The 22790-nt window shown below is 41.1% G+C and overlaps 1 protein-coding gene across 2 annotated transcripts in view; it reads right to left on the bottom strand.

Annotated features, from left to right (window-relative positions):
* Positions 1 to 1257: 1257 nt before the first annotated feature.
* The window catches only part of LOC104336897 (complement C4-A), a 60717-nt gene continuing 39184 nt past the window's right edge, over positions 1258 to 22790 (bottom strand). For both annotated transcript variants that reach the window (XM_075420824.1, XM_009942765.2), the window contains 19 exons: positions 22586 to 22666; positions 21310 to 21513; positions 19711 to 19786; positions 19160 to 19316; positions 17514 to 17609; positions 17026 to 17194; positions 15833 to 15999; positions 15227 to 15385; positions 14546 to 14605; positions 13992 to 14085; positions 13067 to 13235; positions 11316 to 11403; positions 10605 to 10679; positions 9919 to 10027; positions 8868 to 8957; positions 8400 to 8492; positions 7597 to 7680; positions 4066 to 4198; positions 1258 to 2899 (listed from right to left, as the gene is read on the bottom strand). In XM_075420824.1, coding sequence (XP_075276939.1) covers positions 2761 to 2899; positions 4066 to 4198; positions 7597 to 7680; positions 8400 to 8492; positions 8868 to 8957; positions 9919 to 10027; positions 10605 to 10679; positions 11316 to 11403; positions 13067 to 13235; positions 13992 to 14085; positions 14546 to 14605; positions 15227 to 15385; positions 15833 to 15999; positions 17026 to 17194; positions 17514 to 17609; positions 19160 to 19316; positions 19711 to 19786; positions 21310 to 21513; positions 22586 to 22666 — 2243 coding nt within the window. In that variant the 3' untranslated portion in view covers positions 1258 to 2760. The remainder of the gene's footprint in view (positions 2900 to 4065; positions 4199 to 7596; positions 7681 to 8399; positions 8493 to 8867; positions 8958 to 9918; positions 10028 to 10604; positions 10680 to 11315; positions 11404 to 13066; positions 13236 to 13991; positions 14086 to 14545; positions 14606 to 15226; positions 15386 to 15832; positions 16000 to 17025; positions 17195 to 17513; positions 17610 to 19159; positions 19317 to 19710; positions 19787 to 21309; positions 21514 to 22585; positions 22667 to 22790) is intronic.

The following is a 22790-nucleotide window of genomic DNA, read 5'->3' as shown; positions in this document are numbered from 1 at the left end:
ATGCACTCCACACAGCAAAATGGTCAGATACTGATATTCAAGGCCTGTGGCATGGAAAGAAGGATTTGGCCCCTAAATTTAGAGGTGTTCTTTCATAACTATTAAGAGAATTACTAGATAATTTGTATGTCAGTAGAACAGCCTATTCTTTATCGTATATGAGTAAAAATTAGCACTTGCTTTAATGACCTCAGCTGGATTTTACCATAGCTCTGACATTTCTATAAAACCTGTAATAAAAGGAAGAGAATGTATGCCCCTGCATTAGAGTCACATTTCCTAAACTGAAAGCTGGGGCAAACCTCGATGAAAAAAAATTGTCCTATGCCAATTTAAGTGTCTGTCTTTCACCTTCAGGAGGTTTCTTATCTTCCCATGCAGAAGCCATGAAGCCATGGTTCAGGTATTCATAAAATGAGCATTCCCCATCTTCCATCAGTGAAATGTCTGGCAGCTGAGCGGGGAACATGGCTGATACCTGAGTTCAGCTATCATTATACCTGAGTATATAGCCTTTAAAAAGAGCTGAGCAGTTCCCATTGCTGGCACACGGTGAAGGGCTGGCTGCTGTGAATCTGAAGGCTCTTGTGGAGTACATGTTCTGGTAGGTGCTGCTGCTGCTGCGTATTGTCTTCTCCACGTAGTGTCTTCTCACTGCTGCTTCTCGTATCCAGTAGGGTAATTTGACTTCAAATTAGCCAGAACAGCATGGACCTACTAATTATCATGATGTTAATACAGACCCTTCTTAATTTTACTGCAATATAACACAAGCAGTCCAGGTGGCAAATTTTTGCGCTCAATAGCTGCTGGCACGAAGACCGTGTTGTGAGCATCTGAGGATGGTGACCTGTTCAGCAAACACAGCTTTTTATTGCAGCTCTTCTCTGCTTCAGACATGACTGCCAAATGACATTTTCCTGGCTAACTAAAGAAGTATAACCTCTATTTCGAAGTTATCTACTTATCAGTGTTATCAAAACATTTTCTACAGACTTTTTCTTATCCTCAGAAAAGGGAATTTTTGAGTTTTGGGGTTATTTTTCATCATCAGCTTAGTTTGCCATTTGTGGAAGCCTTTATAACTGTGGCAGCAAAACCCCCCACCTTCCCCTGACAAATACTGCATCTCCACTACATTTGCATAGCCATAGAAGCAGCAATGCTTTATGTCCCGTCCCGCTCAGTGGGAGTAGGGGAAGGTGATCTTTTTAATTCCCTGTGTGGTACTGAGAGTCATAACAATGACTAAGAGGCTTGACTAAAACCAAAGCTTTACTTGGAATAGCAGTGGAATTATAAAAGATGATGACTCTGTAACTTATAACGTTAGTTTTAGTGCAGTGGGGTTGGAAACGGACATTGACTTGGTGAAAGGTTTCAGCAACACGAAGTCTGATTTCACAAAACCATAGAATATAGCAGGTCGACAAACTTGTACCAACATTACCCTTATGTGCTGGGAAAGCCAGAGACAGAGCAAGAGAAGAAATAAGAGATATCACCACCCTTGGATCCAGTGGCGGTCTCTGAGCTGGTGGCTGGGGTCCTCCGGTGGTAGGCGCACACCTGGTGGTCTGGATCTTCTGGTGGTGGGCACATGCAGCAAGGGGCTGGCCCCCTCTCCTTTCATACCCTCTGGGTGCCCATCTCATAGCTTCCCAAAAGTTCTCAAAAATGAGTCAGTGGGCATGGGGAGGAGGAGTCGTCTTGGTGGGCTCACATTCCTCCCCCGAAGGCAACTTCCTTGCCTACATGACATAGGTGGGTTTTGCAAGCGGACACCCTGCCTCTCCAGGGTTTCACTCTGTCTTCCACAATCCCTTATCAATGAGGAAGTTCCCAAAGCACAATGTCTGATTTAGAAGTTTGATTAATTCGAACATCTTTATCAGTTTCTCATGATGGATGTTTGAGACAATTGCCCACACCGGCCGGGGCTGTACACTTTAGAAAAATGCAACCACAGACTGCATCAGGTTTTTTTTTAAAGTAATGTGACTAATTAAACTATAAAAGAAGAAAAGTTTGAAAGACATGTGACTACAGAGTGCAGTTAAAAAGCAGTTCTGTGTCCTCAGTGAGCTACCAGCACTAACTAGCCCGTGCAGGACTCCTGGGTCAGGCACAGGACATATTCAGTCCAGTTGCCCATCCCTGGTGCTGGGCCAGTTCCAGCTCCAGAAGTGTGTATGGGAGTCCTGCTGTGGTACAAGTGGGGTAATTCATTGTCCTGCATGAAGACTCACAACCAAAATCAGAAATTAACAGGTATGCTGAAGCATTAGTGTTAATATCTCTTTTCTTTCAGCAGCAGTATAACTCGGGCTGTACTTTGTAAGCCCTTGAATGCCCAGTCTTCTTTCTGACTCATGCAAATTTTATCGGCCTCTTTAATGTCCGCTGACAATGACTGCAGGAATTAATCAGCTCTGCAAACACAATATTTTTTCATTTGAACACCTGCGGGATAATTGCGCTGTTATATAATGGATCAGGGAGATATAAATTCCTGCTCTCTCTTTACCAGTGTCAGGGACAATAAGCACAACAACTAGTAGAGTAACTGCAGTTTTTGTTGTATTACCCCCCCCCCCACATACATCTACAAAAAGATACCCCAGTCAGCAGAACAGACAGAAACAGAAGCAGCTCTGCAATATTTCAGGTGATGCTGTGTAGTACAGGCTTTGCAAGAAAAATTCAGGAAGAAGCCGAGTCGTAGTTGCAGGGATAGGGTGTGGGGAAGAGAGCGGTCGTTCAGAAGAAGCACAGGTTGTCAGCCATGTTCAAGAAGTCCTGGAGGTGCGCACAGGCTTGCCGGTGCAGGGTGGTGCGGCACTCGCTGTTGTCCGGGATTTTCTCCACCCAGGTTTGCGCATCGAGGAAGTACTGCATCCTGCGTGCAAGTGGGACAGGTAAGGGAGGTGAGTCGCTACTGCTGACGGGGAGCAACGGGAATGGGTAAACCCCTTGGGGTTGCGTCCCTCCACCAAGGCAACTCTGAGATCGGGAGGAGTTGTACTAGCCAAGAAACTTGCCTGAAACCTAGTTTCACCAGCAGGTTACCTGAGCTTTGAATAAAGTTTGGGAAGTGTCAGTGCCAAGCTGGGACAAATCTGTCTGTACTTGTATTTTGAGGGACACCAGGTAAGCTTGGGCTAAGTTTCTATTAGAGTTTTCCAGAGCGGCACAAAAAGCCCCAGTGAACGCCAATAGGACACAGTGAAGGGCGTGTCAGGAGAGTATCCCAAAACGTTTCCTAATTTTCTGTGGTGAGAGGCCGTGTATCTTCTGGCATTTTACGACTGGATTGGAGAAGACTTCAGAGCTTACACCTCTGCTGGGAGACTTCAGTCTTTAGCAGGTGTCTGTTGAAGCAGACCCCCTGACTTAAGCACTCACATTGGTATCATATAGAGATGGAGAGAGGGGACCTTTGAAGGTTTCAGGAAGTAAGGCTTGCAATTTGATGAAGGTCTCCCTCCTAGAAGCTCCCAAAGGCATTACCTTTCTCCAGGTAAACGCAGGGAAATAAAACCTGTAAGATGTCTTCCTCACTGAATAGTTAACAGAGTCAAGCTAAATTCCTCCTCAGATAAATTCCCTTTTTTTTCATTAAAGTGTGACAATAAGAAATGAGAAGAATAAACTATTTGCGTGTGTATAACAGAAACTTTGAGAACTGCACTTCGACACAGTCTCACCCATTTCTTTTGCAAACACAGGAGACATGTATGGCATCTGCAGTAGTGTTTCACTTTCTCCCTTTGTAGCTGTGAGTCTTTAACCCAGTGGAGTGCGGGACAGATTTTGATTCTGAGAAGTGTGGGAACCATGCTCTGCACAGATAGATGAGCTGATAGATTTGGGTACTCAGCTGTTGCCCACAGCTACCCCCTTGCCTACGGAGTGTTACTCTGCATTTTTGTAAAGCCAGCAGAATCTGTCCCTGAGAAATTTGGCCTTCCTTTTGCTTTCTGGAGATATTCTAATAGTCTGAACATCTTCTGGGTTCACAGTCTGTGATAGCAGCCACTGCTGCTCAGAAACCATTGCACTTACTTGTTGTTGAAATCAACCGTTTGCCCATCTTTCCCCATGAGGAGGTACCGTTTGCCAGCAGCCAGGTTTAACTTGCACATGGAACGCTTTAGGAACTGTCGGTGGGCGCCCACTTGGATGCTTTCATCAGCAGCTGTGGCATGAGAAGAGAGAACCCCATGAACTTTTCTAATAAAGGGTAGAACCATAGACTACAGGACACAACCCCTTGTGATCATTTACTCCGCTGCTAAGCCAATGCAATATGTCACTTGAGGATTGTGGCTCGACGTGGGAGTAAATGGCCATGCTGTGGCAGGATTTTTCCTTTAACACTACCTGACAAAATGTAAGCCATTTCTGTCTTCGTTGTCTTGGCCCCCTCTGGTAGTTATTGAAGGACCTGTTTTGCTATAAGACCTTTCAGGCCTTATGAATTCTGTTTAAATCTCAGAGACTGAAGGAAAAGCCAAAGGAAGAAGAAAACATGCCATCTTATTTTTCAGATTGCTCAGGCTCACAGTGGTCTTAAAATCTAGCAAACTAAATTCAAATGGCTTGAGGCTCAAAAATACAGCTAGCAGTATTAAAAACTTACTCTCCTTAGCGCACCTGGTCTGAATGTCACCAGTTTGGCCTTTATGCTGTCCCCTCTGAAGCTGATATGTAGGACATGCACTTGGTGACCACCACATAAAAATAACTTAGAAGATTCTGGTCTGGATTCTGGTCCAGAAGATTATTCATTCAAGAGCTGCACTGCCCATTACAGAAGTGGGCATCCAAGGCAGAAAAGAAGGGTACTCAGGTACTGTGATGACATGAGAGCTGGAAAGAGGCTTATTCATCAGACTAACCGCTAGTCATGTGGATATTGTGTTGTTTGGCTAGAATAACAGTTTTCCAAGTCCATTTGAAAAGCAAATGCAAATAACAGCAATATTCTAATTTCTTGCTCTCTTTCTAACTATAATGTGAAATGTCATGCACAACTGTGGTGACAAATTCAGCAATAAACCAGCTTAAATTACAGGTAAAACACCACAGTCGTCTTCTCAGTTAACAGAAGCTTGTGCAGCTTCTGCTCTCTAAAGTATTATGTTAGAAGTATGGGAAGTCTAGTATTCAAAATAAAATCCTAAGAGTGGAATAACAACCTGAAGTAGAATATTTTATCACTAGTAAGGTTTCAGAGATTTGACAGAGTGCTTATCTGTGAAATCTAGCAGTAAGAGCTTTATCTGTTTCCTAGTTAACACTTGCATTAATTTTTCATATGGTACTTATAGGCCAGAGAAAAGTCAGTCCTCAGTATTGTATGCTGGTTTACAGCTGCATTTTTCCAAAAAATAATACAGTACTGTAGGTTTTCTCATATAACCCAAAACCTTTCTATTGTTCCTATGCTATATGGTGTACTGAATTTTTATGTTGTTCAAGGAATGCAAAGATGGATTAGAACTACTTGAGAAAATGATGATGTTATGCCTTAGGCTCATTGTGCTTAAATTAGTTGGTGTTTCTTGGTTCACATGCTTCACAAATGGCCTAATACAGTTCAGACTCTGGGGATCATAAGAATTTGAGTTATTACTTTAGCAGGTTGTTATGTAATTTCCAATTCTAAATGTCTAATTAAAAAAAAATAAAAAAATGTAATGTTCCAAAGTGTCCATGCAGAATTTAAGGGAAACAATTACTTCAAGTTTTAGAATCTGTAATGGGGAAATAAAAAATTCTTGGAGGCGGGAAGCGAAGGATTCTGTGCTATTCTGCATGGGCTATACTGTTCCCCTAAAGTACTCATAAGACAACATAAATGTTAGCCATTCAAAACACAAGCACTAATTCCATTAATAATCAAAGTAATCTGAGGAGTTGACATCTACAAAATTCTCTTTTGCCAACTCCCAAACACAAATAAGTTTTTCTATCTGTCTTCTGAGCCAACCCTTTATTTGCAAGGATTGATACTAATATAATGCCAGGGGCCCAGAGTATTAGAAATCACCACACTAATTCTCATCTACCCGTTGTGACGGAAACAGCCACAGAAAACACAAAAGATAACAACTCTGCTTCAGTCATGAGCTGATTTGGATGCAACACCGAGTTTTTTCTTCATCCTCATAGCTTCATGCCTCTTTCCAGCCTTTCCCAAGCCTGCTGAAAGCCTGCTGATGCTCACAAACTGCATCATACAGCGTAAACCAAAGGGAATTTTAAAGGTGTCAAAAAGAAGGAGGTGGGAATGGGAGAAGTCATCTCTTCCCTTCAACTTCCCATTCAAAGTATGTTTCTCTCAGCTCCCAAGAAACAAAATCTTTCCAGTGCTTGCCTGCGAGTTGTGAGTATAAATGCACTAGGCCCAGAGCTCTGAATCCTTCAGATCCTGTTGGTTTTCTGGAGGAATTAATGATTAATAAAACTTTCCATCATGGTACTGTAATCTCCCATAACCAGTGTTTTGATCACTAGGTACATTATCATTTCCCTGCGTGTGGAAAGCCCTGAGCATGACTGACGCTGTCTCTGGACTCACGAAGTGTGGACCCGATTTTCCGGCAGGAACTGAACACTGGGTGCAGATCACAAGCTGTCTGCCGTAAAGTAGGGGGTGACATTGTCCATCACATGAGCAGAGACTGAGGGAGTGAGTTAATTACTCTGTTCCAGACAGGGAAGATTTCAAAGTCTTTGAAGTTGCTTTTTAAAGGCAATCTCTGGCTGCCAAACTCGGAACTGACAACCACATGATACCACAGCGGTTGTAGTCTGAGATGTCATCTGACAGCCTCTCCAGAAATTATTTTGAAGAATATCAGTGTTCACCAATGCTGCTGATAAAGTTCACATGGGGACAGCTGGGATGGCAGGCCTGCAAAAGGACATTGTCTGAGAGCAGTGCAAATTTTTACACTGCACCAAAAGAAACAGAGAGAAAGTCCTCTTTGTTGTTGTCACGATTATTAAATAATTGTTCTAGAAGTTTTCCTGTGTTTACTGACTTCAGGCAAGTCATTGTGGACAACTCTTAGCCTGTTCTGCAAAGGTTGCAAAAGCTTAACGATTAATTGAATAACAAGCACTTCAAATCTTCATCTAGTATCAAAACGGAGGTAAGTGTATATGTCTGCAGTAGAAAAAAATGTGGATCAATAAAAGCAGTCTATAAAGTGAGTCAATTGGTGCAGAAGACCTAATATCCACTATGCCTGTTTTTGGAGAGTTTATCTTAGATTAGCTCCAGTTTGGAGCCAAGGACTGAATGCAACGGGAATGTGTCTTCTGGTTTAGTTTCATCTGAAAGGATTGACGCTCATGTGCTCTGGGATTGCTGCACAATGTGAACCAAAACAACCCCAGAGTCGAACTGAACAGTGAGGTAGCTGCACCAAATGAGCCTTGCAGGAAATCAGTCTTCTTGCAAGCCTAGTGTAGAGGTATATCTGACTTCACTTTCTACAACAAGAGAAGGCATCTGCATGGCTTATACAGGCTAGCATTTAACCAACCCTGTTTTCCCACAGGTGAATGAATTTTGATACTTACTGGCTTTAAGAATTCTGTGGATTTTGGCCTCATAGTAATCAAAAACATTCTTCTGTGTACTATTGAGGAGCTCCACCTCGTATACTGCAACAAACAACTGTGTGAGGCCAGATGGAAACATGAAATTACATGCAAAACTCAAAAATAGAGATGTTTTTACCAGATGTCTATGGAGAAGTCAGTATAGCACCTATTTGCAAATCTCAGGGGTATGAAAGACAACAGGAGAGTAATCCTATATACCTCACATGCTTGTAGAAAGTCGGGTATTAATGAATAACCTCTTGATTTGTATTCTTTCTTTGTATTTTTATAGAAGAATCTCCCATATGTTTAAGATTTCACTTTTTTCCCCTGTCCTACTGTTAGCATCTAACTTATCAAAGTTGCTGAACCAGTTTTCCTTCAGTAGCTTTTCCAAATTTCCATTCAAAGAAGAGTCCAGAAAGGAAAATTAACAATGGAGAAAACAGTTGTCTAGCTCTGCAGAAAGAGCTACTGAGCTATGGCATACCATGCAAAGCCTACTCTCTATTGCCATCCCGTAACACTAGGAATGTGAGGTATGGTGGCGCTCACACCACAGGTCTTTTCTAAACCGTGTAATGTAATCTTGTCCATGTTTCCTTCCCCCAGAATCCCACTACATCTTTCTGAGGCCTTTACTTTTCTCTTTCACCCCCTCAGATGACTTCTATAACATACAGCTTCTTTTCGTCTCCCTACTCATTTCAGGAGAGGTCTGTGCATATGAAACCACAAATTTATCCTTGTAAAAAGAACTATTGCCTTTCATGCCTTACCATAATCTGCAATAGGCTCGTAGCACACAAAATTAAGGCGTGTGGTTTGTCTTACAGCTTTATTGAAAGTTGATTTTTGTCTTGGGCAGGGACCTAGAGTGAAGAAAATGATACATCTGTCTTAGTAGGCAAGGATATTTAGGTAGATACAGTTTACACACACTCTTCCACTCAACATTATAACAGAGAATAAAATAAAATGGCAGGACAACTTTCTCAGAGGTGTGGTGGAGGGTTTATACACACATGCATGTAAATATATACACATTACATTCAACTATCAGATCAATCCTGGATATTTAAAAAAAAAATTTCAATTTGATACTGAACATATTGGAGCATGCTTTGTGTCCTGTATTATGTATTAGAATAATTGTAGTGGTCCTTTCTGGGCTTAACAATTCTCATGTTAATGGTTCATAGAAGTAACTATCTTCTTTTAGACCAGCCTATTTAGTAATTTCTTACCTTCTGCACAGTGGCAAACACTGCCTTGGCACACCTTTGAAAGCATGGCGCTGTGCTTGGGAGCACTGTAGAATACTCTGCACTTTCTGTCTAGAGAAGACAACAAAATGGCTTGTCTCAGTGAGCTCAGGTGGAAAAGCCTATGCAGTAGAAACTGCATTGGCAGCCCAACTTTTCCCTGGTCCGGAGAAATCAGAGCACTAAGGAGAAATCAGATGCACATCAACAGTCCACAAAGACCTATAGCCACCATACAGGGATCACCTTGCCCTTCAGCTGGGCAACAACCTGGGTTTTCTGCTGGGCATTTCTTTTATGGACTGTTTTTTTTTTCTTTGTTTGGTTCGGTTTGGACTTTTTGGTTGTTTGTTTGTTTGTGTTTCTGTTTTAAAGTTGTACTCTTCTCTTTTTTTTGTTTCCTCTGAAAAGCATCCATCTTAAAAGCATCTTTAGACCACAGAGCTACAGTGAGCACTGCACTGTTTCAGAAGAAGGAGATGACCAATAGTTAATGGTTTAAATCCAGTGTAAACGGTCACGGATGCCTCAGATTCAGGCAAAGTAGAGATTTGACCTAATTTTCAAATATTGTGTACATAACTCTGACAATTAAGGATGATTTGCAATTAACCTTCTTTGAATGGGGAACATGACTGGTTCCCCCAGCAAGCACAGCATATAAGCCAAACCTCTAAGGCTGCCTGTCTTTTTGTTGCAGAGAAAGACAGCCTGAGTGAAAAGATAATGTGAGCGGAACATGCTCAAAAGCACTGTGAGAAACAGGATGTCAGGAAACCTTATTTAAAAATCCATAAATGTAAAAGTTTGTATTTTCAGCCCATTTGCAATAACGGACCCTTCCTGAGAGGATCTCCATTTAGATGATCTTAAGCCATGGTAGTAGAAGACAGTATTGGAGACAGGTTGTTTTAACACTTGACAAAACCACATGGTTTTCCACACTACTGCAAAACCACCTTTCTATAGACTGGAGTTTGATCTTGAGGGTTTCTCTTTCAATCAGTTATGTATCATTTTTCTGTGCCCTTACCAGGGTTGTAAAAATCGTAAAGGATGGCATTTGCTGGCTGAACCAAGCCCATGGGATTGATTTGCTTTGCCCCAAATGATATACAGTCTGGTTCTGGTCCGCTTGTGAGCTGGAGGAAAAAAGAAGAGTTATGACGAGTAAACTAACTCTTTCTCTCTAGTCAGTGCCTTATTCATTTGTGCTTGTATTAGCTGTTGCATGCTTGTTTCTGGTGGCATAGGTGAGTTAATCCTGATAATAGCTGTAGCCTCAACATGAAGAAGGCTTTTCCTTCATGATTTTATTGGGAGATTTTGTGGATGAGCTAGGCCTGGTAAAGATAGTTTTGTGAGATATGTGCAGGTCTTCTCTGCCTGAAACTGTCTGATCCTGACTCACATCATCACTGATTTAGGTTTTACTTTTCAACTTCTGGCAAGAGAGGATTTATCTTTTTTGGGGGGACCAAAGCCCAAATCCCAAACATGGAATGCATTTCCTGGAACGTAAAAAGGCTGAGGATGAAGGTGCATATTTCCCTTATTCCCCATCTCTGCCCACTCTCAACTAAGCTCTTCAATGATAATATATGAAAAAAAATCACAGGAAGGTAACAGAGTGTGAAAACCAATAATCCTTAGGTTTAAAAGAAGTTTATATATGCTATCTAAAATGGCAGAGATTGGAAAATCATTTGGTTTGCTTACCTCACCAAAGTAGATCAAAACCTTTCCTTGCTTGTACTCATAGTGATGAATGTACTGGTCTGAAGACTTCATCAACTGGAGGAAAACAAACAGACAAAAAAATCAGAACAAAACACTAGCAGAACAGGGACACCTTTGCTATCATCCTCTGTACTGTGGTTTGTTTGTTCAGCTGTATGTTTTATTCTGCCCTCATTCTTCCTTCCTAAAAGTAGCAGTCGTCCCTGAGAGCATGAACCTGGGCAAACCTCTCCCAACCAAGCAAGGTCCAGAACCCAAAACTTTGTAGCCATCTTCCTTGAGCACTGTGCCCCATCTCCCTGTCACTGCGCCCTGCTGGCAACCACCCCTAAAAGATGTGCTGGCCTTCCCCCCTGCAAGTACAGGACACACTGTCCTGGAATGTCCTGGGACAACAGTGCCAATGGGGACAGCAAAATGTGTAAGGACAGGCACATATTTAAGTGCTCTGCTGAGCCTTGCCCTAATTTCTATTACAAGGGACTAAGAAGGTTGAACTCTCTTCACCACAAGCTTTTAACTTCTTGTATATGTATTCAGTGAATATTTTATCAGAACAAGAATAATTAAAATATATCTATCCAAAATCTGTTTTCTCTTCTTTATCCTGTGGACTTTGGAAAGATTTTGAAAGACAAGTTTTCTATAGAAAAGGTTATAAAATATTGCATAGAAAAGTGTGTTTCTAACCTGGTCAAGATCCTTTGTGTCAGGCTCCAAGCCACTCAGCAGAGAGAGATCAACCAGGGACATCTTTGGTGCATTGGAACCTGTGGACCTTTATAAGGGAGACCGTCAGCTGTGAACACCTGCACTGAACAGTCAGCTTGCTTTGAGGAGTTTGGCTCTTCAGGCTTGCTAGTGGTGAAACAAAACATTCCACTCCATTTAACTTTCCTAAGTGGATTTTAATTTGAAAATTAGCTGCCTACCTGATTAAGAGTCATGAGGCAAAAGTAGTCATCTAAACTAGTCAAATGGTCATCCAAAACCCAGGTGTCTTGCCTGAGCTTGTCACCTAGGTTTTGTCTATAGCTGATAGGCAGAAACAATCAACTTCAAAGGACAGTTCCTTCCCCCCATAAAAGCACTGTTGAAGATAGGGAAGGTAAACTGCATCTACAACGTGTCTGTTCTTTATTACCTAGAGCGTGGAACTACGAAATGAGCTTATCCAAATTCTTCAGGGACAAAGTAAAATTTACATCACCTTTGGTGTCCAAGGCAAAAATCCCCATTGCTCTAACTATCCATTAGGCCTGTATATTGGATTTCCAATATTTTGTACTTCCACTTCTCAAAAATCAGGTAATTCTGTTATTGCTGCATAGTGAGGTTCTTCTGCATTCACATCGGGTGCCTTGCCGTAAGATATGCGACATACACTGAACAGTACTTCAGAAACTTATTTTGGCACCCACCATTCCTTACAAGGGATGTAGCACACTGCAGGGAAGCGGTATGGTGATGTAATCAGTGCCTTCAGTGTTTCTCCTGTGTCTAAACTACAACAAAGGGAACTTCACTTTATTGTTTAAGCCTCACCCTAACACTCAACAACGTCCTGCAGAATGGTGGATCTGACAGTTGATAAACGTTACATAGAAATTAATGAGGAAGATGATGCTTCAGCCAGCAGGTAATTCACTGAATACAGATTTAGCTAGGGAGAGGGAAACTTGGGAATTAGGGTTATCCCATACCTCCCCTGCTGTTGTTTCTGCTGCTGTCTGAGGGAGGAGGGATGAAAAGCCGTGCTTCCGAGGCTCTGTCAAAAGTCAGTGGAAAGGCTAAATTCTGCTGGGGAGCAAAACCTGCTGCTGCCACCCAGCTCCTCTCTAGAAGAGGAACTCAGGACAGCCACCATTTTGTGTTTCTGTGACCCTTGCCAGACTGTGAAAGAGAGCAAAAGCAGATGTTTCAATGTTCTTCTTCATGAGAGGATTTCTTTCTCACTAGCTCTGCCCATGCCTACTTCTTGATATTGCCACAAGATATCACTTCTTCCTCCTCTCCTCCCGCAAATAGTAGTAAACATGTTTTCTTTCTTATGACGCCAGAGTCTGACCATGAAGGAAATAACAGCATCTCTCCAGAAAGCAATGAAACTCTGTAAATGTGCTATTACTGTATTCCAGTTGTATATATTTTATTTAATTCAGACAACTAGCCAGCCAGGCGCTTTAGAGTCTCCCCAGAGTTTTATGGGGTAGAATCTGCAATGGACATCTGAGGCCTCTGTAAACAGTCTAAACCTAACACATCGTGTGGAAACCTTCTCTCCTGCTATGGGAGAGAGGATGCAGACTCACCATGTATGCCCGCTCACAGAAGATCACCAGGTTGGATGCTGAACTTGCAGACATGAAGAGGGTGACCAAGAAGAATTAAAAAAAAAAATGAATGCATTTCCTAATGAAAAGCTGATCTTGCAGACTTACCTGATGCAGACTCTGTACTGCAGCAATTCTGCTTTACTGGGAGAGTTCACATCCCTTTTCCTTCTGCTGTGGATACCAAACCACTCTATTTCAGGCAATGGTTCAAATGCGCTGTTCTCTGCAGCAATCGAGTCCTCATAATCGTTGTATTCATCAGAGTATGTAGCTTCTGGAGGAGACAGACACGATCAGTCATGCACAGATTTGACAGAGAACCAGGTAATTTGGCTCCTGATAGTTTGATAAAGACCAGTGGGCAGTCATGCTATTTCTGTGGATTTTATAAAAGTTTGGTATACACCATCTCAGTATTTTTAATTAACGCAGAGTTAAAATTTTAGGGGTAATTAGAGTATCAATAACCAACAGATCTAGCTAAGAATGGATTTTAGCCTATGTATAAATATGTGAAGAACAATCCCTGCCTCCAAAGGTTAGCTATTCAAACAGAAAAAAAAACCAACCGCAGACGTAGACAGAAAGGATAATGAATGCACACTTCAAGGGATGGAAAACAGAGTCTTGCTCATGTGAAAATACCTATGACAGGTCTGTCCCAAAGAATTTTTAAGGCTACATGGTATGACCCCTGTTATCCAGGGAACTGAGCTGGGCTTTCCCCGCAGGGCAGCCAGGAGCAGCATGAAGGGACTTTATCCTGCTCCCCTCCCAATAACTTAGAAGAGTTACCAAGAGCAGCTGTGCATCTGTTAGGTACCCACTGCACCTACAGTCACTCTGATAGTTATTAAACTACAAAAAAATACTGATGAACTGAATACAATGATGGCTAGGATGGCTAGGTAGGGTTCAGAGGCCTCTCTCTTTCCCTATTTTCATTATTTTATTCCCACTTTCCAAGGCTGGAAAGACATTAAGTATTATTAGCAGTTGGCCAAAGGTATCACTTTTGCTTTTCACTCACCAGAGTAGCTGATGCTCCCTTCCATTTCCACTGTCAAAACCAAGTCGTTACATGTGTTGTTCTTCAGCTCAGAAGACCAGTACACTTTTAATATCTAAGACAAACACATAAACAGCAAAACACTAAAAATATCATTCAAATGAAAAGGGATTTACTGATCCAGGACTTCAGCAAATGTTGATGGGACATGGAGGTGTGGAGAGAAACAGTGGTCTCCCACAGGCACAGACTAGTCACAGAGGACTGCCGTGGGTGTAAGCAGGAGAGGTCCCATGTGCAAACCACAGATGTCATGGGACCTTTGAGATAACTCTCCATTCCCAGCCACCAAGGGGTCTCTCAAACTCCAGCCACTTCTATCAGCATTGACATTTCAGGGACTCAAGAACAGGAAAAACTGACTGCCTGTTAGGGCAGTCTGTAGCCGCCACATTTTAGAAATCTGGAGATAGGAACACAAAGCATAAAGCCATGGCAAGTAATTTCTCAGTCTCTTTTCAAAAAAGGAACAGAAGAAGCTCAGTTGGACTCTGAATTTCTGATTTACAGCTTACACTCATTGTCCCATTTCCTCTGCCGTCTACAGACACTTCAAGTTTTCTCCCAAGTTCAAACTGCAAACCAAGGCAAAGAAAAAGAAAAAAGATATTTAGTCTGTGCTCAACATCTGATCTGTTGTTTTCCTGTGATCTTGACAGTTTTCTATGCCTTTGACTTTCATAAATAGGATAGGGGAAATCTTTAGAAATGGAAGGAATTATGAGACATCAAGTCCCACAGGATTTTTAATGTACTGGGTCGGGCTATCTTACTCTGCCATTCTGGGACCCAGGAGACACATTTTTCCCAACTTTCCTCTCTCCTCTGTAGCTAGGATTTGATGATTTCACAGATCCCTACACAATGAATATCAGAATATTCCCCTGCTTCCTTCTTCCTCATTCCCTAGCAAGACTTTGAATGGGTTCCCGGCTTCTCTTCACTACTGGGTGAGATGCATATCACCAAAGTCCTTGAAGAGGCAGGAAAGGGCCTCTAAAGTGTGCTGCTAAAGAGCTATTGATTTTTTTCTTTTTGCTTTAAAAAGATTCTGTTGTTGTTTTACAGATTCAGTTAATAAAAAAATTATAACCCAATACATTATGATTGCTTAACATGAGAAAAGCTAGGCTAGGTGATCCAATGTTTCTTTTGTTTAAGGAACAAGAAGCTTGAAACAATGGATGGCTTCGTACCTCTAGCTGCTTCTGAATCACTTCATCAGTATCAGTCAGAGTAATACTGTAGTCTTTTTGCCTTCCAGGTATTCCCAGCCTTACAGTCAGGTTGGTGGAAGCAGTGTTCAATGTCTGTATGCTGTACGCTGACAGAGCTTCCAGTGCCACCACTGTGTCCTAGATGAGAAAGAAATGCAAAAAACCCTAACAATTATGCCAGAGTATTTCAAGAATATGTAAGATGGCATGATCAGTCCCCTGGAGGTATTCTTCTGTTTTATGTTTTTTGCTGCTTTGAAGTTCTCCTGTACTGTCCGTTCCTACCCGCTCAGACTATTAGTTTCATCTCCAAGCTGCTTGTTTTAGCATTAAAATACTAAAACCACTGGAGTTCTGATCTTTGCCTACCATAGGTCTTCATAAAGACAAAGAATTTTTGCTGGTTTATAACCATTTTATTTTGGCCCCTTTTTTATTAATGAGCCAAAACCTTTAGTGCTTCACACACCAAAGAAGTTAAGGATTAACTGTCACAGTGCTTTCAAATCTAAATGAAAAAATCTTTATGGGTCTTCCATTTTCTTCCCTCCCCCTGAAACTCCACCCGGACTGGTGGTCAGGCACCTGTGTAGAGAAGTATCCTCCACCGTAGTTCCTTCTTTCCGTCAGCCACGTGGCAATAGGCCCGGCGTACTCCACGTCTTTCAGGAGCAATGTTTGAAGCAATGCGTAGGCAGTGGTTTCCACTGAGATTGCATCGTTGCCATTTCCCCAATAGCGCTGCTGCTTTGCTGCAAGAATAACTCAGTCTTGAATCACCTTGGCAAAGACATTTGCCAAAAATAAATATTGTGCTACAAAGTGGGTATTTCATGTCATAGCGCTGAGGAACCACAAGACACAGATGCTGTCATGAGCAGCAAATCAGTTGGAAAGCAGAGATGGTGGAAAATTACAGTTTTCAATTTTGACTTATCCAGCCATCACAGTCTAATGATCCCATTGTACAACAGTGTTCATCTGATGGAGTGGTAGCATTGTGTCTGGTGGTCCCCGAGAGATAATAGCGTTAATTATGACCATAAATCCAGTCTTGATTAACAAGAAGCATATTCCCTATGCTTAAACTATGGCTATTAAACCATAATGTATTTACCAAATGAATTGGGAGAAATTAATAGCGTGGCAGTGCAGCCGTATAACCAACTCAGCATTGACCACAACCACGTACCGGGGGTTGAAGAGGTGACATCAGCGTGGAGCTGGAATAAAGCACTCAGAACTGGTGGGGGGCTTTGAAAATAGGTGGGCTGGAAAAGACACCTTCCCTCTTGCTCACAAATCCAGCCTGGACTGCTACCATATGTAGTTGTTCATTCCTATTTACCCATCAAAAGTTTATTCTTTCTCAGCTAGCTTGGACTTTTTTTTTTAATGTACTTTAGGGATGTGGAAACTTTGGTAGGCAGCAAGGGAAGCAGAGAAGGTAAATGACTATTTGCGATGGTTTTGTTCCAGTTCTGGTATCAGACAAGATCATGATCCAAACTTCACTATGCCAAGTTGTTATTTTGTAGTGATATTAATTATATAAATTACATATCACAATTTCAGTGTTGAAATGTTTAATTATGTAATTTAAGTAATTAAGTATATTGCACATGTACATACACTCTTCTATAAAAAGTGTGAAAAATTATGAAAATGAAAAGGTCTTTGTTCATTTGAATTTGTTTTGTTCATATAGAACAGTGCTTAAGGTGCTTTATTTAGGAAAAGTGTTTGCTAACTGAATTTTTAAGAATGGTCACCCATACCTGCATCAAAAACAGAACAGCCTCTTAATTTTTCTTTCGCCAACTGGGCTTCTTCACTGTCAACCTGCACGAGCGTCAGAGCATAAGCAGTAATAGCTATAGAATAGCAGTTAGTATTTCTTGAAAGTTGATTTTTCATGTAAGCCACTGCTCCTCTAATTACTTGTACCTGTGAAAACAGAACGGACGCATTTGAGCAGGTCATCCAGGCCTACTAACTGTTACTGCTGTTGTGAATGCTAGCAAATGAGAAGACTGCAGTGTAGTAATTTTTGAGACTATTTTAATAATTTCTTCTTAGTGATTAAAGCCACTGATGATGGAGTACGTAGCTCAAAACATCTTGTTGTACATTAGGTCATAGCATCATTTCCTATCCACCACAGATGTAACCAGACTTTTACCTTCTCATTTGCAGTATTTTAAGACAGTAGGGTGAACATGCCATTGTGCAATAGCCTTCAGACTTAAACAGTCAGGCTTCCTACCACATCAGATGAGTCGTAGACCTGTACAGTCTGTTGCAATGCTATAGTTACAAAGGCTGTCAAAGCCAAATCCTCTTTTGCTGACCCGATGCCACCCTGAAAAATGAAACATGAAAAGGAGAAGTTAAATGTTCATGTATATGCTTATGATTAAATTTAGAAAATCGCTTTTCATGAAGTCAAGGACCTTCTTGTCAAACCATCTGACCACAGACCATGTAGTTTTACGTTTTAATTTTGCTCAGTAATTTGTGTCCACCTAAAGTATATCTTCTGCAATGGCAGCCAGTTTGCGTTAGGCAATGTAAAGAGATTAGGAACAGAATACATCCTTAAGCTGGTAATAAAATATTTAATTATTTAACTCAAAGTTAAAATCTACAGTTTCTCACTGGAATATTCATGGCCTCAATTTCCAAGCACTACTATGGGGTTTTTTTTCTGTTTCTCTGCTACTTCCTGTAAACTAACGAACACTTTAACACCCAGAACTTTTCTCCTGTAAAGATATTTATACACCATTACTAGATCATTTCTTATTGCTCTTCATGATAAACTAAACAAAGTGTCCTCATTTCTTTCTTTCCGTGAAGATCTGCATTTTCATTCCTATTCCTCTGATTCTTTTGCTCATGCTCGACTTTGACAACAACCTTAAGATCTTCAACAACCGTCTTCAACAACATTTGACAACAACCTTCGACAACAACCTGCTCCTTCACTCAGCCCCAAATGTTTATCCTTAGGAGAAGGATAGGCTGTTTGTTTGGAGATATTTAAGTCTCTGTACAAAATTATCACACACAGCTCCTGAAGCAAATGTAAGATGGAAGATTAGCATTTCAGCTTGAACACAGGTCAAAAAACCTTTGGCCAGTTCTTCAGCTTTTTTTTTCCCCCAGCATCATTGATATTACATCAACTGTGGAACTGGCTTTGGGAGTGGAAGCCTCACCAGTGATTTGACAAAGATTGTTAATAAAATTAGTACCTTTTTTTTCTATAAGATCACTACAAAGGTATCTGCATTTTCAATGAATTGTGGAAGATGCACATTACTTTCATATTCTTGATGCATGGATAGTGTAATAATTTTAGGTTTCTGGACTCATAGAGGATCTGTAGACTCACATATGCAATTGGAAATTCTAATCTGATATGAAGATTTCCCTGCCCCCACCATGGGAGTGGTTAAGTACTGAAACAGGTTACCCAGAGGGGCTGGTTACCCCGTCCTTGGAGGTTCTCAAGACTCAGCTGGACATGGCCTGGTGCAATCAGGCCTAACTAGACTTGTTCTGAGCAGTGGTTGGACTAGATAACCTCTGGAGGTCCCTTCAGAGCTAAATTACCATTCTATGCCTCTATTTGACATAAATTTTTGCAAAGCACAAAGATCTCAGAATTAATTTTCTAAGTGCTTTAGAGGCATAGGTCAGCTGCAAAATTATCTAAGATCAAAGGTAAAGGTGGTGAAGTGCTAGCTATGCAGCTTTGCCATAGCAGACCTTTTAAGAAATTCATTTTACATTCTAGATTTCTTTTCTTTTAGATACGCTTCTTGCTAGTCAGCAATTCAGAATATTCTTTTCAATCCCTAACAGATCTAAATGTGCAAAAGATTCTTCTAAATACTGATGACCTACCTGCATAGTCCTGTCCAATACTGGGTGATGATCGTGGAATGAATCATCCTGCTGCTGTTGATTAAGCAAGTAGGAAATCGAGTTGCGTATGTGACTGTCTTGGACACTAAAGTATTCTCTGCTCCTTGTGAGTACTTTAACAATGAATGCAGTTAACCTGCAGAAAAGAAAAGATTGCAAACTTGTGCTGACATATATTTATAGAAGAGTATATTGACAGGAAAAGTAACATACTAATTCTGTACACAGACTCGTATTCAATACGGCGCACTCTTTGGAACCTAGTGAGCTGTCATTCGACATCATCACAAGCATTTCTGCTCTGTGGCAAATGCAAAATAACCAGTAGCCCAGTATAAGCCTCCTTCATCAAAGACTAAATGTGCTGAGAGTCTTACATGGCTGACTAGTCATGACAAAAGTATATAGGCAACACCATGCCCTCCAGATTTTGAAAATCCATCCCCCTAGAAAAACTCCTGATGCATCAAATAATAATAGTGATATTTTGGAAAAAAAACCCCAAAGTTTATTGCAAAAAATACACTTACCATACACTACTCGGGGTTTTTTTGAAGGGTCCATAGGAACCATCCACCTTCTGAAACTCAAGCAGTCTAGTATAACCTGCATGGATAGCATGCACATAACCGTTCAGAGAATACACGTATTTCTTGGACATCTTCATACCTCACTTATATTAACATGGATATGTTCAGTATTCAGTAATGGAAGAGTACATGGAGGTGTTCACTGGTACATTAAGGAGGAAATGACTGGGTCAACAGGCCTTTGGCACAGAAAAAGCACTAGGCTTAGAAGGTGCTCTGTCTTGTTTAACTTAAATGACCCATGAGAATAACCTGAAAACTGCAGGTATCTATAGTTACAAAGCTTTTTCTGTGTAATGAATTTTGGGAAACTTATTTCCCACCACTGACAACTTTTCAAGCTGCTGATTTTATGGTGCACGTAATGAAAAAAATATACGAAACATCATCTCTTGTGTCAGACATAGGCTTAGAAATCATGAGTTGTGGCTTCTGATCTTGATTGCTATTATCTTGACAAAGTCTGTGTCACAGTAACACAACTCATTTTCTACCTGGTGAACTTCGATAAGAATCAATAAAAGCATAATGTAGGGACTAAATGCTGCTGATGGTACCAAATACTCATCAGCAGGATCTCACATCATTTTAGACAATCTTAAATAGGCAAAGAACACCATTCAGCAACTTAGCATATTTTTAATCTGTATTAATATCCTTATTTTTCACTGATGAAATGTGAGCCACATATTGTCTGAAGGTCATGAAGACAGGTGCATTATATTGCCTTTTGCCTTGTGCACATCACTACAGTTAGAAAGATCAGCTGTACCTGCTGTAACACTGATAACTCTCGGGCTCTATGTTAGTTAGTGCCTGTGAGCTGAAACATCTGCACTTCCAGATGCTGCAGTCCTGGCTTTGCTGTACATTTAACACCAGCTTTGGATCATGTCTTGGAGTGGGCTCTGCAAGAAGCAGCCTTGCAGCTGTCCTCTTCCCAAGGAAACTCCCTCCCTGGCTTGGTCCAAGGTTGTTGGAGTCATTCTAGCTCGTGTAATGAATACAGGAGTGTGGAAGAGAAAGTGTCAATATCATGACTGCCACTGGGAGTTTCCTTAGTGATACTCCTCTTGTCAACTACAGACATCTCCAGCAGAGATGTCTACATCCCAGCTGGCCATCTTAAGCACTGTCTACGATCCAGGGGCAGAAATAAACATTTTTAGGACATGATTTATCTTGACCTATTTTACACTTCTACATTAGGAAGAAATGATCAGCTGACCTTTGCTGTCTGTTTACTCTGAAAAGAGTCGGCGTTGATCAGCTCAGGTTTTACTTTCTGCTTCTAAATTAGGCAAGAGAGAGGCTGGACTGTGAATGTCAGTACTGTGCAATGTCAGATGTAGGCAATTAGTCACCGAAGTCCTCCTCACCAGTTCTGTTTCTCATGCCTCTCTGATGATTGTCAGAGGCATTACTGCATAGCTGTGTGTAGACAACGCGCACTCCTTTGGCAAGTAGCTATGGTTAGTGTGCAAGGCAAAATGATAACAAAGACCCTGTCAGTTGGTCTCTGGGTTTTTTTCTGTGTACCTTTTTCAATCATGTTAATGGCTTCCTCCTTCCGTTCAGGATTAAAGTTGGTCCATTGCTCGCTGGCATCCAAGTACTCAATAGCGTAGACTGCAGGGGCCATTTTCGCCATTGTTTGCTCTGCACAGCCTTTGGGCACTCGAATAAGTTTCTCAACTCCACTGAGACTAAGAGAATTTTCAACAGGCTCATCCATAATATTGCCTGTTGTAGAAACCACAAGCCATAATATATATCATATTTAAAACTGGCTGGTGTAACATGAAGAAAGGTGATACGAACTGTAGGTTGATGCTCCAGCATGGCCTGATTATATGGTTGCCTGATATTCCTCATTATTAAACAATGTTTTCAGCTATTTATGACTTTTTAAGACTAGAGAAGAACAAGGATGAGCTGCCAGGCCCTGGGAAAGCTGGAGAAAGGAGGCTGGGGCAGTGAAGAAGTATGGAGGAGAGAGTCCTGAGGCTACTTGGAGGCAGGGAAGCAAGGAAATGGGGAAAGACTGGATCTTCAGGTCTGGGCTGAAAAATTCTTGTCAAACCAGACTTGATCCTTCGACAGAGGGCAAAAAGATTGTGCCATAATCATGCCAAACACTTTTGTGCAGGTTTGCCCTCACCCCCCTCGCAATTTTCTCATTTGATGAATTCAGTCATCCCTATACCTTAGAACAGGGATTTGAAATGGAAGCCAATAGCCTTTGTGTCAAGAATGCATTATTTCACATTTTATGGGAAAAAATGTTTTTATCATTAATAAGAGTACTTGCTATCAGATGTTTTTAAAATACATATGCATGACTATATACATATGTGTATGATCATTTGATTCAATGAATATCTGATTGCACATATCTTCTCTTTAGAAAAAATGAAGTTTGCAGAACTTAGACATCAGAGTCTGGTATCCTTATTTCTGAAGAATAAAGCCAATTTCTACAGAACTACATGCAGTGTGGGGTTGCAAGAGAAGGTGGACTCTTCCCTTCTGCTCTGGCCTTCACATAAAGTTACCCTGGGCACAGTGAGGCAGGATGGACTGCATAAAGCTATTACGTCCAATACAAATGAGAAGGAGTAATTCAAAAGAGAAAAGGTACTGGATCAGCCTTGGAGCTGTTTAGTTTTATGACCTGGGCATGTAGGACAGACCATTTGAGTCATGGAAGAAAAAACTAGGATTGAATGGACACTTGCCATTCATGAATGAGCAGCACAAAGGGTCATGTCTCTTGTCACCTAAGGAGAAGTTATTGACAAAAAACTACATTTACCTTTCAGGCTAACAAACACGTGACTGTCAGAACCCGGTACCATATCAGATGGTATGTTCAGGTCCAGTGTATGGGACTTCACTGTAAATAAATAATAGAGACCTATATTGAAACTCTTTAAACATAAAAATATATAGTGTCATTTGAGAACATGCTTGTTGTTAAACATCTCACAGTAGATGGCAATTACAACAGAAAATTTATC

The sequence above is a fragment of the Opisthocomus hoazin genome, chromosome 1, assembly GCF_030867145.1.
Source record: "Opisthocomus hoazin isolate bOpiHoa1 chromosome 1, bOpiHoa1.hap1, whole genome shotgun sequence".
Taxonomy (NCBI): domain Eukaryota; kingdom Metazoa; phylum Chordata; class Aves; order Opisthocomiformes; family Opisthocomidae; genus Opisthocomus; species Opisthocomus hoazin.
This window is presented reverse-complemented; position numbering and strand designations above follow the sequence as displayed.